The 17,635-nt window shown below is 47.6% G+C and overlaps 1 protein-coding gene across 1 annotated transcript in view; it reads right to left on the bottom strand.

The window, feature by feature from the left end:
* Positions 1-273: 273 nt before the first annotated feature.
* The window catches only part of SON (SON DNA and RNA binding protein), a 301,593-nt gene continuing 284,231 nt past the window's right edge, over positions 274-17,635 (bottom strand). The window contains exon 15 of the mRNA XM_082247959.1: positions 274-778. Within this exon, the coding sequence (XP_082104085.1) occupies positions 614-778 (165 nt within the window). The 3' untranslated portion in view covers positions 274-613. The remainder of the gene's footprint in view (positions 779-17,635) is intronic.

The raw sequence follows: 17,635 nt of genomic DNA, 5'->3' as shown, positions 1-17,635 counted from the left end.
TAACTTGTATAAGTGCAACACTGGAGCGAGATGTTATTTCCTTCAAATCCTAATAATCTTACCTGTTAAGGGGAGAGCAGTTATTGCCAAACAAATGGTCAGTACTAATTTGTGACTTCCAGGCTCCAGGTCTTAATGATAGCACCGCCTTTGCACACTGATATCCAGACCTCCAATGCAGCATTATAGCAACTATTTCCAAAACATAATGCACCCAGAGTTTGACATCTGCGCATCAATAATTTCACAACTCAATTCATAAGTCTTAAAGCTAAAAGAAGAAAAACTTACCGGATAAATGATGCCACCTGACATTACAGACAAAGACATTCAGTCAATGATACAAACAAGGGTACAAAGTAGGACAACAGTCTTGATAAACCACAAAGCAGCTGGAAATTTACAAACAAGCTTTCATCTACAAAAGCCACAGACTCAATTACCTCCAAATTACAAAACACTATCATGCAAATAACAGAAAAAAAAAATTAAAAAAACAAAACAAATATAAGTCATCTGGAGTTTTGTATTCTAACTCATCAGGATGATGCTTTATGACAATGTGTCCTCTCGATAAAATGGCTTAGGAAGGAGGCATCATTGTGTGACGGACCTACAGTGTGCTATTGGAGGCACTGCAGAAGTTGGTGGTTGAGGTTATGCTTTCCTTTGGTAAAGCCCCCAGTGCCTGAAGGGCCGCAGCAGCAGCTGTAGCTTTGGCAAGTTTCTTGGTGACGCTAGGTTGGCTCGGCTGACATGTGACTCCATTGACTGTTACCTGCACAGAGAGAAGTAAAGAGGATAGTAAATCACACAAGTTTTTTCCTCACTACACTGAAAATCATATATAGTGAGAAACATTTTGAGAGAGGCGTAATACAAAGTATGACCTATGACTTCCTGTACAGCACTAAGTTTCATGTTTTTCTTTTTTCCTATTTTAAAAGCGGGAGATGAGTAAAGACAAGTTTTATAGGTACAACCTCGTGCAAATATCTTACTGATGACAGTGGCTAGCCAGTAGGCTTGGAGGTCACAGACATAATAAAGATACTTAAAGTGGTCTTTACCTAAAACCAAAAGTGTAAAATATTGCAGCTTACCAATCAAAGTGTGGTGGCTGCATTTGTTTTCTTTATAAGGCTTTTTCCATGTTTTCACCTGGTGACCTGGTCAGTAACACACCTCCTATGTTAAGAGTCTCCACACTAACATACAGCAATGGAGGGACTTTTGGATAGCAGCATTTTCAGTCTGGGGGAGGGGAATGTTATATGTGCTAGCAGATTTAAATAAACTAATAAACTGCAGCTCCAGCTAACACTTTATAAAGCAGTTACAAAAACTTTTTTTTTTCTTTTGAGATAAAAGTTTTACATAAATAAAAGTTGATCGATGGCGCATGCGCGAAGCTGACCGAGCATGACGTGCCAGTGTAATGGGCCATACACACTATAAGATTTTCTGAAGACTTTTTCCTTTAGACTTACCAAAACCATATACTATAAAGGTCAAACCTAAACACTTTCAATTTGTATGCAATCTAGCAGGCCCTTGCACTACATAGAAAAGGTAAATCTGAAGGAAATCTAACCACAAAAGTTGGATAGTGTGTATCCAGCTTAAGGCCCCTTTCACACAGGTGGACCGTTCAGAAAGCCATGAAGCCCTTTTTACAGATTTACCCCATCACCCTTTTTGCCGCATCACTTATCGCTGGTATTATACCCTTTGCATCTCATACAAAGGAACTTCAAACCAATCAAAGTCTGCAGAAGATCTCCAATCCACTCTCCAAGATCTCCACCTCTCACCAACTGAACCAGTTGCTGAAGGAACCCGAAAGGAGAGCAGCCTCCAACTCCCCTAAGAAGTTAACTCTCTAAACCATCAGGCCACATCCAATACCAGAAAACGTGGATGCTACATCTCCCCGGACCCAGCCCCAAAAGAACACGACTCCATGGACTGACATTTCTACCCTGGTAATTGGGGATGTTTCCCCCTTATTTAAGTCTTTGCCCTTGCCAATTTCCCCTCCTGGCAAATACATTGAATGACACCCCTGAACAATATTCATATCCGTACGCTGTTCCTCACATGGTATTGTTTGGAGCATACTCTGCAGCTTTTGCAGTTACTAACTCTAAAGGCTGCTGGCTCTAGTCATACAAATCTTTTTCCCTAATCACCTCCATCCCACCTACAACCCCCCACCCTTCACTCACCCTTCCCTTCCTAACCCTTCCATCCCTTACTTGTAACCGTTAACTTGTTTGCACTGTGGCTTTAAAACCAAAGAATCTCAAGGCCTCACGATAATCTGTACATCTCCCCACCCACAGGGAAACTACCTACACCTTCTCCACTAAAAAATTCTAGCTTTTCCCACCAACAGAGCATCCTTAGCCCTTGACCCCCAAGTCCCATTTCGTCCTCTACATATAGTCTACTCTCCTCATTGGCCAAACAGTTTGAGAAGACCCAGGCTTTTTTATGTTGCCTCAGATGTCTAAAGTGTTTGGTTAGACACCTATGTTTTCTTGGTTGATCTTTACTTTACCACTACTAAACTGAACTTATTACCACTCCTGCCCAAGCACAGTTACCCCTATAAACTACCTGGATATGTCTAAAACCTGCTCACAGTGGGGTATCTTAACAGTCATAGCTCATTATACATTAATGATATAGCCAACTATGCCCCTTAGGGCAAAGCATATTATCGAATACCATACAAAGATCCCCTGTCAGCAGCCAGTTTTAGACTACATACTTTTTAGGCTGTTATAGTCCTGGAGACTTTCCACTGCATCCTCACCAAATCCTCAAGTACCTTATCTCAAATCCTCTCTGCTTGTCAATTTTATCATCGATACTAGGTACTCCTTGGACCTACCTCATTCTTTCGGGTCCTAAGTTAGTGTAGGAACCCCTACACCCTTAGACCTCCACTTATGACACTACAATACCCCAGTAAAGCTTATCGCCTCCTTTTTCTAACCCTCCCCCACCACCCTTGCTCTTCTCTTTCCTCCTCCCCCTTGGAGAGGACCCTACCTAACCTCAAATTCATTACGGAATCAAGACCTGACCCCTTTAGCTTCTTGTAACGACCTCACTCAACATACTGACACTCAATGTTCAGGGCCTTTATTCCCCAGCTAAGCGTAACAAAGCCTTTCCCTCATTCTCAGCTCTCTCTGCTCAAGTGGTGTGCTTACAGGAGACGCACTTCACAACTACCTCAACATATAAATTCTTTGGTCGTCAATATCCTCAGGCGCACACAGCCTCTGCTCCCACAAAAAAAAGAGGGGCCCTCATTGCATTTCATTGTACCACACCATTTAAACCCCTGGCAGAGATCAGAGACCCAGAAGGTCGCTACCTCATACTTGATATTGAAGTTACCATTATTTCCTATTATGCTCCCAACAAAAACCCGGTCTCTTTTCTCTCTCACCTACTAACCGTAGTGGCCTCGCATAAACTAGGAATGCTCATACTGTGTGGCGATTCTAACCAGGCACTTCACCCATTCTTAAACAAATATCTTACTCCACCCTAATGCACAACGACTTTTTTTTTTTTTTTTTTTAACAACTCCTGAACCAATATTCTCTATTACATTAATGGAGAGAACAGAACCCAGCTAGACGCCAATACACCCCACTACTCCCATCCCCACAAACATTTTCTCGTATAGATCACATTCTCATTAACCACTTGCCGGTCGCCCCACGCAGAATTACTCTGCCAGGGCGGCTCTCTGTGCCTGTCACAGAGCCTATTCCCCCCCCCCCCCCCCCACAGTGAGTAAGCACAGTTAGGCATACATTAACCCCTTTAATCAGATCCAGTGTTAATCCCTTCCCTGCCAGTGTCATTTATACAGTAAGAGTGCACTCTTAGCACTGATCACTAAATTTATGTCTCTGGTCCCCATAAAAGTGTCAAAAATGTCAGTTAGGGGTCCAATCTGTCCACCGCAATGTGCCAAAAATCGCTGATCGCCGTCATTACTAATGAAAATAAATAAATAAGTCCAAAAAAATTGAATTTTTGTAAGAACTTACCTTAAAATTATTTTCTTTGAATCCTCTGACAGTCGCCGCCCACTCATACAGTCTTCACTACTGGTATTAGTCTTATCCACAGGAGTAGGCTAGGCAGACGATTTTGTTAGAAAACATTCACAAAACCTTGTATAGACAAACCTACATGGGGCTGTCCCTCTTGTCCAATACCCCCCTGCTAGCAGCATTACCAATTCAATTTGGTAGCAAGCAATATATAGGTCCATGAACCCCAAAAGAGGGGTGGGGGGCGGTGACTGTCAGAGGACTCAGAAAAGAATTTTACGGTAAGTTCTTACAAAATTTCTATTTTCTCTTACGTCCTCTGACAGTCGCCGCCCACTCATACAGTCTTCACTACTGGGATGTCCCAAAGCAGTGTAGATGTGAGGGGTGGGAAATGTAACCGTCTAAAAGGCAACGCAGCACCCAGTTCAGAGAAAAGAACCTTATCTGAACCAGAAAGGTAAAACACTGGGCAACAGGAAAGCTCAACAGGAGCGAACAAACCCAGGAAGGCAAAATAACCAAGGGGGAAAAAAACCCTAACAGGAGGGGACAGGCTAAAAAAAACACCATGTCTCCCCTAAGGCACTGCCGCACTCAGAACTTTGCGGCCAAAGGAGGCATCTGCCGATGCCAAAACATCATGTTTGTAAAATTTTGTAAAGGTGTGCACGGACGACCAGGTCGCCGCTTTGCACACCTGGGACACCTGATGGCGGAAGGCCCAAGACGCACTGACTGCTCTGGTAGAGTGTGCCGTGACAAGGAAGGGCGGAACCCGTTCCCTAAGCGAATAAACCTGTACAATCGTCTGTCTGATCCATTTAGAAATGGTTGCCGCAGACGCAGCCATACCCTTCCGAGGACCCTCTGAAAGGACAAAAAGAGAATCCGACTTTATGAAGGATTCAGTAGATGACAGGTAAACCCTGATCACCTGGACTACATCCAAGGAATGCAAGGCATCCTTAGGATGCGTAGGTTTCGCACACAGCGAAGGCAAGACAATGATTTTCATCTCAATGAGGACAGACACCACCTTTGGAAGGAAAGATTGATGAGGTCGCAAGACCACCTCATCCTTATGAACAACCAAGTAGGGGGAGCGGCAAGACAGGGCCGCCAACTCCGACACTCTGCGAGCAGATGTGATCGCCACCAGAAAGGCGACTTTCCGTGACAACGCAGGCAGAGGAATCTCCCGGATGTTCTCAAAGTGAGGAGGTTGCAAAACGGACAGAAACAAATTCAAGTCCCAAGGAGGCAAGGGTGCCCTCCTAGGGGGAGCCAGATGACGCACCCCTTGAATAAAGGTGCGGATTAAGGAATGTGACGCCAAGGGGCACTGTAAGACAATGGCCAGCGCAGATAATTGATCCTTAATAGTGGTCAGCGCAAGACGCTGGTCCACACCAGATTGCAGGAAGGCTAACACCCTCGCCACCGAAAAGGAGCGAGGATGGAAACCCTGCGATTCACACCAGGCGAAACAAGCCTTCCAGGTATGATAATAAATCTTACCGGACGAGGCCTTCCTAGCCTTGAGTAAGGTAGGAATGACCGCCGACGAGAGACCCTGATCTCTCAAGACCTGGCTTTCAACAGCCACGCCGTTAAAGCCATCGATTGTAAAGCAGGATGGAAGAGCCGCCCCTGAGACAGCAGATCGTCCCGTAATGGGAGCCTCGACGACCAGTTGTACGATGTCGCGTACCAAGACCGGCGCGGCCGGTCTGGGGCCACTAGAATCACCAACCTCGGTTCCGAGGCCAACCTGCAAAGGAACCTGGACAGCAATTGAATCGGGGGGAGGCATAAATCAGAGGGTCGCGCGTTCTTGCCACGAACCTTCCCACCTTGTTGTTTAGCCGTGACGCTAACAGATCCACATCCGGGGATGCCCACTGTGCACACAGAATCTGAAACGCCTCCGGGTGTAGGGACCATTCCCCCTGGTCCAGGGTCTGACTGCTCAGATATTCGGCCTGCCAGTTCTCCACACCTGGAAGGTTTACTGCCGAAATCGCCAGGACCTGTGCCTCGGCCACTTCCTTGGCCGCCCCGGCACTCCTGGCGCCCCCTTAGTGATTTATGTAAGCCACCGCAGTTGCGTTGTCCGTCTGCACACGCACAGGGCGGCCCCAAAGACGATCCGACCAATGGAACAAACAGTCTGATGGCTCGCAGTTCCAAGATATTTATCGACAGGAAGGATTCCCCCTCCGACCAAGTGCCCTGGGCAGACAAATTACCCAGAACGCCACCCAAGCCCGACAGGCTGGCGTCCGTGGTGACCACCGTCCATGACAACGGCCCGGAAGGATTTCCCCTCCGTCAGAGCAGGAGACTGGAGCCACCACAGAAGATCCGCTCTGACATGGTGGCTCAACGAGATCCTCCTTTCCTAAGAATGAGTACGTCTGTCCCACCTGACCAGAATCTCCGCTTGCAGAGATCGTGTGTGGAACTGTGTAAATGGTATCGCCTCGAAGGCGGACACCATCAAACCCAGGGACAGCATGCAGGTCCTGAGCGATGAGGACTCGTTGTCCCTGAGGGACCTGACCTCGTTCTGTAGAGTCCGGAGTTTGTCCTCTGGCAGAAAGACTTTTGCCTGGGCGGAGTCCAGAACCATCCCCAGGTAAGGGAGACAAAGGCGACTTCTGAAAATTGATGGTCCACCTGAACTCCTGAAGCATCTGAACCGTGGTTGACAGATCGCGCAACAGAGTGGCACTGGAGCTCGACCTTAATAGGAGATCGTCCAGATACCCAAGGATTGCAATCCCCTGCGCCCACGACAGGGCCAGGAACGGAGCCAACACTTTGGTAAACACCCTTGGAGCCGAAGCGAGACTGAAAGGTAACGCCACAAACTGATAGTGCTCCTCCGTGATTGCGAATCAGAGGTACCTCTGATGACCTTCGTAAATGGGGATGTGTAAATACGCATCCTTGAGGTCGATGGAAGCCAGGAAATCTCTCGGACTCAGGGAGGCCACCACCGATCCGAGGTACTCCATGCAGAATCTTTGAACTCGCATGAAGCGGTTCAGAAACGAAGTCCAGAATTGGACGCACCTTGCCCTCCTTTCTGGGCACCGTGAACAGATTCAAGTAAAAACCCCGAAACTTGTCCCGATGTGGCACCGGGACGATCACACCCTGGGCAAATAGATCCTAAACCGCCCATTGGAGATCTTGGAAACAATCTGGGGTCAAATGAAGATTTGAGGGAAAAAATCTGTCTGTTCGGCGTGATCGAAATTCGATCTTGTACCCTGACCGAATGAGTTCCTGAACCCATCTGTCCTGAATCTTGGCCAGCAAGGGCTCGGGAAAACAGCGCAGACGTCCCCCCACCCCGAGACGGGTGAGGGAGCCCCTTCTGGTCGAGGCGGGCTGGGCCGCCATGCCAGAGTGGGCGGCTTTTCATTTTCCCGCCCAAGGCTTCTTCTGGCCATCAGAGGCCTTGAAGGATTTTCCCTCGTCTTGTGCCTTGAAGGCACGAAAGGACCCCTGGTTAGGTTTAAAGGAAGGGCCCAGCTTACCGCGGAAAGACTTGCCCCTGGACACCTGGGGCAGCAGCGTGCTTTTATCTCCAGTGACCCCCTTCACCAATTCGTCCAGGGAGTTCCCAAAAAGGCGATTCCCAGCATAAGGGATGCCAGACACCGTCTTCTTGGAAGTCTGGTCGGCCGACCAGCTTTTCAACCAAACGATGCGACGGATTGTCACTGCGACTGCAGATAAGCGTGAGACTAAAGGGGCCTCATCCAAGGCCACGTCACACAGGTATAAAACAGCCTGAATAATTTGGTCCACCATCTCCAGAGTAGCAGGAGGGGCGGAATCAGCCACAAGGATGCATCTTAGCACCTTAGTCCACTGCACCACAGCCTGAGAGACCATTACTGAGGCGAACAGGGGTTTCATCAAGGAACCTGCTACCAGATAGGAATGGCTGGTAAGAGACTCCACCCACCTATCCACCGGGTCTTTAAACATCGGCGAATCCTCCGCTGGCATCAAAGTGGCTTTATTTAACCTGGACACAGTGTGGTCCACCTTAGGGGCCACAGTCCAGCGCGAATCCACCGGAGACGCAAAGGGATAGCGGTACTGAAACCGCTTAGGCAACACAAAATTGCATTTTAAATTGCGCCATTGTTCATTCACTGTTTCGTGAAACTCAGCAGGACAGGGAAACACCTGAACCGACTTCTGGGCTTAGCAGGTCCCAAAGGAAGACTGCTTACCCGGCAGGTGGGGCTAGTCTTCTAAATGTAGCGGGTCTTTAACAGAGCTAATGAGCGCAGACATTGCAGTGCGTTCTCTTGCTGACCCGGAGGGGGAATCCTCCACCTCCTCCCCATCCGACAGAGGGCTGAGACCCCCCTCAGGGGGTACACTGTCCGTGGCAGCCATATCTGGCTCTGAATCAGAAGACCGAGAAATCCTGGGCCTTTTCTTAGAAGCCCGCTCAGACATCAACAGATCCACTTTGGACGCTAAAGTCGTAAGTGCAGCAGTAAGTGAGACTATTGCAGAGGATTCAGGAGTACCTGAACCCTCCACCAGAGCTGGGGGAAATTGCTATCCTGGGACTCCATCAGAACAGTTCGAGATTAAATGGCGCTGGCCCTTTAAAATCGGTGATAACTGTGGTTCCCACTGCATTGCACCGCAATGAATAACTAGCCTGTGCTACTAAGCACTGAAAAGTAATAACTGCCAGCAGAGATATAAACCAGAAAAAACAGCAGAAAATCCCCCAGAAAAAAGTGCTATACTGTACCAACGCTGCCAGCTCGATCTGTGTGCCAGGAGAAAGGAAATGATGTCACGCCACTAGAGGCAGAACACAAGAAAATGGTTGCCAATGTAAGTCTATGGGGGAGGCTCTGAGAAAATGGCCGCTGAGCACATGAGGAAACACATAGCCCACACTAAAGATGTGTTAAATTACAAAGCATTACAGAAAATGGCTGCTACCCTCACAATGAGGCCAACAGCCTGCCCACACCTGAAATGGAGGCCCCGCGGTTTTACACCGATTGCGGCCCCCACAAGCATGTCTGTACCCCCAAAACGTTGCCCAAGCACCACAGGGACCCCCACACCGCGGCAGAACCGCTATAGCGCCCCCGCAGGGACCGGGAAGGGACACACGGGAACCGTACTGACAGACATGAGGGGGATATCACAGACTCCACATAGACTGCCATCCCCATAACAGAGGCCCCACATACACCCCCCCGACAGATAATGCCATAGACAGAGGGGTAGCATGGTACTCACCGGTCCAGCGAAAATGTGGGTACCGCTCTGACAGGAAGCCTCCCACTCTGGGTGGGGGTGCTGTCAGCCGAACAGGACGCTAGCAACACGCGGCGTACCGCAGTTGAGACGTCCCAGCGAAGTAGCCACTTCGCAAGGCATGTCCCTGAGGACAGGGACAGGTCGTTTGCGAGGCCTGGGTGTACGCTTAGCCTGCTAATGCTCGATGGCAGGCTGGGATTCCGTAAGGCTCTAGGATAACCAGTGCGATTCCCAGCTCCGCAAACGCTGTAGTCTTCCGAAGTCTGACTAAGCGCATGAACAAATAAAAAGCTATCAGTGTAAAGAAAATCACTTTTTCAGAAATAAAAAATAAGAGGAAGAAGAAAGGCTGAGAACTGCAGCCCCAGCCAAGGGAAGCCTGCCTACTCCTAACTAGGCAAAAGCCAAACTGAATTGGGAATGCTGCTAGCAGGGGGGTACTGAACCAGAGGGACAGCCCCCTGTAGGTGTGTCTATACAAGGTTTTGTGAATGTTTTCTAACAAAATCTTCTGCCTAGCTTACTCCTGTGGATAAGACCAATACCAGTAGTGAAGACTGTATGAGTGGGCGGCGACTGTCAGAGGACGCAAGAGAAAACTATCCCGTAGTTTGTAAACGCGCAAACCAAATTAAAATATGCTTTTTGGGATTTTGGTTACCAAAAATATGTAGCAGAATACAAATTGGCCTAAACTGATAAAAACATGTTTTTTTTTTTTGTAAATTATTTATTTAGGCATAAAAGTAGTAGTAGGCCTTCTTGGGACCAGGCTGAGAATGAAGATGGGGATGACCAGGCTGGATAAAAGGAGGGATTGTGACTAAACGATAGTAGAGGATTGCGGGGGGGATCGTAAGTGGAAGCAAAGTTTTAGTCTATCTCATATAGACAAACTGTGTTTGGTGATGGGGTTAGTGATTTTGCATCTTTGTGAGGGTGTTAGCCGTGGAAGTCATACATTGCATGGTGTGAGTCTCTTGGGGGTCATCCTCACGCTTTCTCGGTGGCTCGGATCTTGACCTTCCTTCAACGGGGGGTTGAGCAGAAACGGGCCATTAGTACCATCAAGGGTCAGGTGTCGGCCTTAGCGGTCTTCTTTAAACTGTCCTTGGTCACATAATCCCTGGTGTGTACTTTTCTCCAAGGAGTTCGGCAATTGGCCCCTCCAGTGCGGTCTCCGTTGCCACCTTGGGACGTCAATTTGGTGCTCTCAGTCCTTCAGAAACCTCCTTTTGAGAATCTTCGGGAGATTCCCCTGCTTACGCTGTCCCAAAAGGTGGCCTTCTTAATGGCTATCATCTGCGTGCGTCGGAATTGGCAGCGTTATGTAGTGGTTTACAGAGATAAGGTGGTTCTTCGTCCCTGTCCGTCATTCCTTTCAAAGGTTGTCTCTGATTTTCATTTGAATGACGACATTGTGTTGCCTTTCCTGTTCCTCTGGCCAAAACATCCAAAGAAAATTGTTTTGCATGCCTTGGGTGTGGTTCAGTCAATTAGGGTGTACCTGGCAGCTAAGGAGTCTTTTAGGAAGTCAGACTCACTATTTCTGCTTAATAGTTGGCCTCGGAAAGGGTTGTCCGCTTCCTCTGCGGCCATTTCCAGATGGATCAGACAGACAGTGATTCAGGCCTATTCCATCAAGGGTCAGGGTCCTCCTTTCCCTGTCAAGGCACACTCTACTCGCGGGTTCAGTGCCTCCTGGGTCTTTCGTCATCAGGCGTCAGTGATGCAGGTTTGCAAGACGGCCACCTGGTCGTCGGTGCACACTTTTACAAAGTTCTTTAATGTGGATGTGTTGACATCTGCGGATGCTTCCTTTGGCCGCAAAGGTTTTGCAGGCTGCTGTTTATAGCACCTGGTCCTCTTTGAGGGGGACCTCCAGTAGGTTTGGTTGAGCTTTTGTGTACCTGGTTGGCTATAGTTAGCCTTGGGAATTTGTTTCGCTGTTTCCACCCCTCATGTTTAACACTGCTTTGGGACGGCCCAATGGTTAAGAAGGTCAGGAGCTGTCTCAGTCATTGAACGAAAGAGAAAATGGTAAACCGTAAAATCCATTTCTCTGATGTTCATTGACGGACACACACCCACCCCTTTGTGGCATTGTAATTCTTCTGACACTGCTTGTAACAAAACTGTGTACCTATAGCAGAGAGAGGGAGTATATCCCCTGGGCTGCCCATAGGTGTAGCTAGACTTTTTTTTTCTGCCTAGAGTCCTACTCCAGTAAAGGGCAGTATAACCCAATGGTTAAGTAGATCAGGAGCTGTGTCCGTCAATGAACATCAGAGAAATGGATTTTACAGTAAGTCAAAAATCCCATTTTATTCGACTGAGTGGGTGAGGTTTGCAAATTTGCTGAAGCCTTGTAAAAGTATAAGTCACTTATGTTGGAGACGTTTCTCTTTGCGAATGTGAGATGCTTGGCTAATGGGGACTTCAATATGGTCCTCAACCCTTCCCTGGACCGTATGCATCAGATTTAATTTTGGCAGCAAATTTCAATTTAGTTTTAGTCTTAGTCTTAGGACTAAAATGGCATTTTAGTTTTAGTCCCATTTTAGTCTTCTGCAAGTGTTTTAGTTTTAGTCGTATTTAGTCGACTAAAACTCCAGTACATTTTAGTTGACTAAAACGTCCTGCTTTTTAGTCGACTAAAACTCATTTTAGTCATCTATAATCGAATGGGTGTAGTTCAATTGTAATTTGTAATGCATTATTTAAGCATTTCTCTACAATTTCCAAACTTATTATATACTACTGCTGGTCCTGGAGTGAAAAATCTAATATGTTATTATTTATGGTATTAAGCTTTGAGCATGCACCAGTGTTAATTTTGGCTGCAAATTTCGATTTCGTTTTAGTTATAGTCTTTTGATTAAAATGCCATTTTAGTTTTAGTCGTATTTTAGTCTTAAGACTAAAATGCCATTTTAGTTTTAGTCGTATTTTAGTCTACTAAAATTGTGTTAATTTAGTCAACGAAAACGTTTTAGTCGGTTTTAGTAGACAAAATTAACACTGGTATGCATGTACCCGCCTCTCTCTCCCTGCCTGATACCACCAGACTTGGCCGCTTGTTCGCAGAATTTGCACTGGTGGATGCATGGCGATATCAACACCCCCACACTAGAGCCTACTCCTGTTTCTCTGCAACACACTCGACCATGTCGCGCATAGACCTAATACTACTCTCTGCCTCCCTCCTGCCCAAGTTAGTGGGTTCGGGATTTGAACCCAGGTCCCTTTCAGATCACGCCCCATGCTGGGTGACACTGTCCCTTTCCCCCCAGGTGGTGACCCGCCCATGGCGACTCCATCCATTTTGGCTGAAAGTTCTGGTGGAGCAGGGGGACCTCCCACGGGAGTGGGGGTTCTTCTTCACCACTAACCGGGGCCCTGCGAGTGCGGCCTCTGTTTGGGAGATGTTTAAGCTACATGTCTGCTCTGTCCTCTCCCACCGAATTAATCGCATATAATCATCCTCTAGGGCTATCCTCCAACAGTCAGTCTCCCAACTGGCGTCGGCTACTGACTCATGTTCTGGATCCCTCTCCCTCCAATCTCTCGACACTTAAATCCCTCACTCGTGCGGTCGATCAACTTCATTTTGAAAAAGCTAGACAGAAATTCTTCTTCTATAACCAACGTGTGTTTGAACAGGGCTAAAGAGCTGGCAAGCTCCTAGCATATCTGGCCCATCAGGACTCTAGACCCCCGGTTGTAGTGACCCTAACTGATTCTACGGGCGACGATGTTTCAGACCCCTCAATGGTGGCTGCGCAATTCTGCTCCGTCTAAGCCACGCTATACGCTTCCCAGAAAACTAACTCTACCTCTGAGACCCGGACTTTCCTACAACCCATCTTGTTCCCACAGTTGTTGGATTCCCAGCGAGCCGCCCTGGACGCTCCCCTCTCTGAGGACGAGATAGCTTCCGCGATTGCCTCCCTCGCCCCTGCCAAGGCCCCTGGCTCTGACGGGTTACCGCTAGACTTCTATACCGCTTACACGGAGGAACTGACACCTGAACTACTCACAGTATACAAACATGCTTATGATACCAACACCCTCCCTGACTCTATGCGTGAGGCCATGATCATTGTCATCCCTAAACCTGACAAGGACCCCCACTTCCCCGAATCGTATCGCCCTATCTCACTCCTACAGGCTGATATCAAAATTTTGGCCAAAATCCTCGCTATGCGCCTTATTGAAGTCATTCTGTCTCTCACCCATGCAGATCAGACTGGCTTCATGCCGGGCTAGAATATGGCCATGAACATCCGTAAACTGTACATGAACATCCAAGCCTGTAATGAGCAAGTGGGTACTAGAGCGGTTGTTTCCTTAAACGCCGCCAAGGCTTTCGATTCGGTGGAGTGGGACTATCTTTGGGAGTGTATGGTGAGTTTTGGCTTTGGGCCCTCCTTTATAACCTGGGTTAGACTCCTGTACTGTAATGGGTGGGTGTCTGATCCCCTTCCCCCTGGGAGGCGGCACTCGACAATGGCGCCTCCTCTCCCCGCTACTCTACGCCCTTGCTGTTGAACCCCTGGCCATCCTCCTTAGGACGCACAATGGTGTCCGAGGATTGAGCCTGGGGACTATCAAGGACACTGTCAGTTTGTACGCAGATTATATGCTGCTATACCTTGCGGACACGGGCCCCTCCCTGCACAATGCTCTGCATACCATTGACAGCTTTGGCAGACACTCTGGGTTGTGGATCAATTGGTCTAAGTCGCAAATTCTGCCCCTTGATTCCTTCCCCCCCCCCCCACGGCTGACTCGGCTTCCCTGCCCCTGACTAGAGTGTCCAAGATTAAGTACCTGGGTGTTCTTGTTACCAATACGCCTAAAGATTACATACCTGACAATGTTGAACCCCTAGTGAAACCGCGCACGCAAGCATGGGCTCGGTTACCCCTTGGTGTCATGGGTAGGGTTAACCTAGTGAAAATGATGTTGCTTCCTAAACTCCTGTATGTGCTATGGCACGCTCCTACGTTAGTACCCCTTAAATTCTTCAAGGTCCTCGATACCATCCTTAACACGTTCGTATGGGGCTCGGGTCGACATAAGCTGTCATGGGCGATCCTTAAAAACCCTACCACACAGGGCGGGGTGGCTCTGCCTGATGTCCATTCCTATTACCTGGCTGCCCAGCTCTCGCACTTCTACTACCTATGTGCTTCAGAGGCCCCCAGATATCAGTTCCTAGTCTGCCGGGAGGCGGACATTCCCACTCACGCCCCGCAACAGGTGCTTTTTCGGGTGCGGGATCCCCTGGCCCCCTCGCGACTCTATCCTTTTCCACCACCGCCGTATTTGGGCATTGGCCCTTCGAAAGCTAGAACTTGAACCTACTCATACCCATACCCCCCTCTGGCAAAACTTGCACCTCTGCGAATTATCCACCCTCTCGGGCGCTGGGCTCTGGGCGAGCCGGGGCGTCCTGTACTTGTCTCATGTTCTATGCGCCACCGGGATTTGCTCGTTTCAAGCATTAAAGACTGACTTTGACCTCCTGCCCTCCCTGTTCTTTAGATATATTCAATTGCGACATGCAATTCAGGCCCAGTTCCCTGCTGCTATCCCGACTTTAACTAAACCCCCAGTCCTCGACATCATACTCGGGTATAACCCAACCAAGCTGATCTCTGCACTCTACTTGGAGCTCCGTTGTAAAGCTACTGATGCGGTGTCTGACAGGGCCAAAGATCGATAGGTGGAGGACCTGGGCCCCCTAGAAGAAACGGACTGGGACTCTATCCTTGAATGCCCACGCCAATCATCCCCTAGGCTTCCCGATAGATTGACCCAACTCTATATACTTCACAAAGCATATTTAACACCGGCTCGCATCGCACACTATCGCCCTGATTTTAGTCCGCACTGTCCTAGATGCCATGCACACATAGGCGCCTTCTATCACCTTATCTGGTCCTGCCCACTGGTTCAACCCTTCTGGCTCCAGATTATCAAATTCCTACATGATCACACGGGCTCCCCGCTACAGCTGGACCCAAAGGTATGTCTCTTGGGCTTGTTCCCTGACTCCGACATAGATAAATTCCTCACTACCTTCCTACACAAAACATTCTGTGCCCGCAAGTTGATCGCCCGGACATGGATTAGGCCCCAACCTCCCTCTTTTCAGGCATGGAGAGCAGACGTGAATTCTACCCTACTGTATAAAAAAACTGATTTATCGCCACAGGGGTTGCACTGCCAAATACGAGAAAGTGTGGTGTAGATGGCTGGAAACAGCTTCTACGTGTTCCGATTAGACCTCCCTCCTAATTACATTGCTATGAGTGTCTCCTTAGGTGCTGACTTTCATTTCTATTTTTGTTGTCTCCCATGCGGCAGACTCGCCACAATGTTTTTTTGCCCAGGCCATGTTACCGGTTAAACCTCCTCGGTTATCAAGTGGTTTGTAATCATCCCCCTTTTGAACGCGGATACTTTTACTTCTGTTTTGTATGTACCATGGCCTTTTGGCGTTGTTCTTTGTGATTTGTAATGCACTGTTGCAATTTTCAGTAAAGTTTGTTTTAAAAGGAAAAGTGCTACCTGGTTAGATTTAGCTTCCTTGTATTTTGTTTGCATTGTCATATGTTAACGGGTTATCAGAATTTTCCTGAGATGAAGCATATCCTCTCATTTAGGTTATGTATCCGGAAATATGCTTAATAAAAATATTTGAACAAAATAAAAGTATATTATTAAAAAAACAGGGTTCGCGACATGCTGACGTCACCGATTGCTGTGAGGATCCTGGAAGGACGAGTGTAGCGTTTTAGCCAGCCGTGTTTACATGTTTGTTGCTTTTTACTTGATGTAAGTGCAATATTTTTCTTTTAAATAACTTTCCCCTGAAAAGACAGTATGACCTTCCCAACCATATGTTTTTCAGATACCTTCAGATTAGACACGCTTTCGCCGCTCAATTCCCCCGACCTGTGCTCGACTTGGCCCCGGTCTTGGAGGTGGTGATGGGTTCTGAATCTAAACAACTCATTTCTCATATGTATAACGCACTTCTTTTACCGGCTTCTACAGTCTTGGCCTATGCTGTTAAAACTAAATGGGAGGGGGATGTTGGGACCATAGAGGATGAGGAATGGGAAGAAGCTCTAGACAATTGTAAATTGGTCTCCCCGAAACTTTTGGGTCGACTAACTCAATTGTTTGTCCTTCACTGGGCCTACCTAACACCAATAATGACGGCAAAGTATCGTGGTGAGGCCTCCGGGCAGTGTCCCATGTGTCAGCAGGAACGAGGCACCTTTTACCATCTTCTCTGGAACTGCCCGGAGGTCCAGGGCTTCTGGGGACAGGTGGTCAGGTTTCTCCATGACACCATGGGTTCCCCTTTGACATTATCTCTGAAATTTTGCTTATTAGGGATACCCCCTGATGTCAGTACAGATAAATACACCACCCTGTTTTTACATGAGACATTGTTTCTTGCCAGAAAATGTGTTGCTCGACGTTGGATGAGGGACACTCCTCCTTCATTCCGGGACTGGATCCGAGAGGTCAATACAACCCTACCCTATAAAAAACTGGTATATACCCATAGGGGATGCCCAACCAAGTACAAAAAGATCTGGGACACGTGGGTTCAGGCCCCCGGAGACCTGTATCTAGACTACACACTACTTGGTGTGTGGTTTCCCCTCTTCCTGTGAGTGGTGCTGTGGCTGCTGCTGGTCAAGGACTCTATAGAGTGTCCCCATGTCGGTCATATGCTTTTGCTGTATTAGACAGTTCTTTCCATCGCAGTAACTGTTTGTTGTATTTGCTCATTTTTTTCGTGTTCACCCAGCTCTATTCTCATTACATTCTCCAAATGTACGCTTGTATATTTCTTTGTATTTGCATTTAATTCTTTTTTTTTTTTACAATAAAGACCTTATTAATTAAAAAAAAAAAAAAAAAAATACATTTCCCTTACAATATTACACTATGGCAGTTTATTTATTTCTATGGGATACATCTGTCGCCAAGTGGAGGTTCTTCTATAGAAGTTCTGGGTTCATTGGAGTGAGTTGCTGGTCCATCATCACCTACTTACCTCTAGCGTGTATGACCCTTTTGGGTCTATCTAGTAAGCAGGCATTCTATGTAGTGGTACACTGTATGCCATTCTTTGACATATTCACATTTATAGGTCACTATATGAGTAACATTTATTTACGATTAGATTTATTGTTCAT

This window comes from Pelophylax lessonae (genome assembly GCF_965119305.1).
Source record: "Pelophylax lessonae genome assembly, chromosome: 2".
In the NCBI taxonomy this organism is placed as follows: Eukaryota; Metazoa; Chordata; class Amphibia; order Anura; family Ranidae; genus Pelophylax; species Pelophylax lessonae.
The sequence above is the reverse complement of the archived record's forward strand: the minus strand, read 5'-3'. Positions and strand labels throughout refer to the sequence as shown.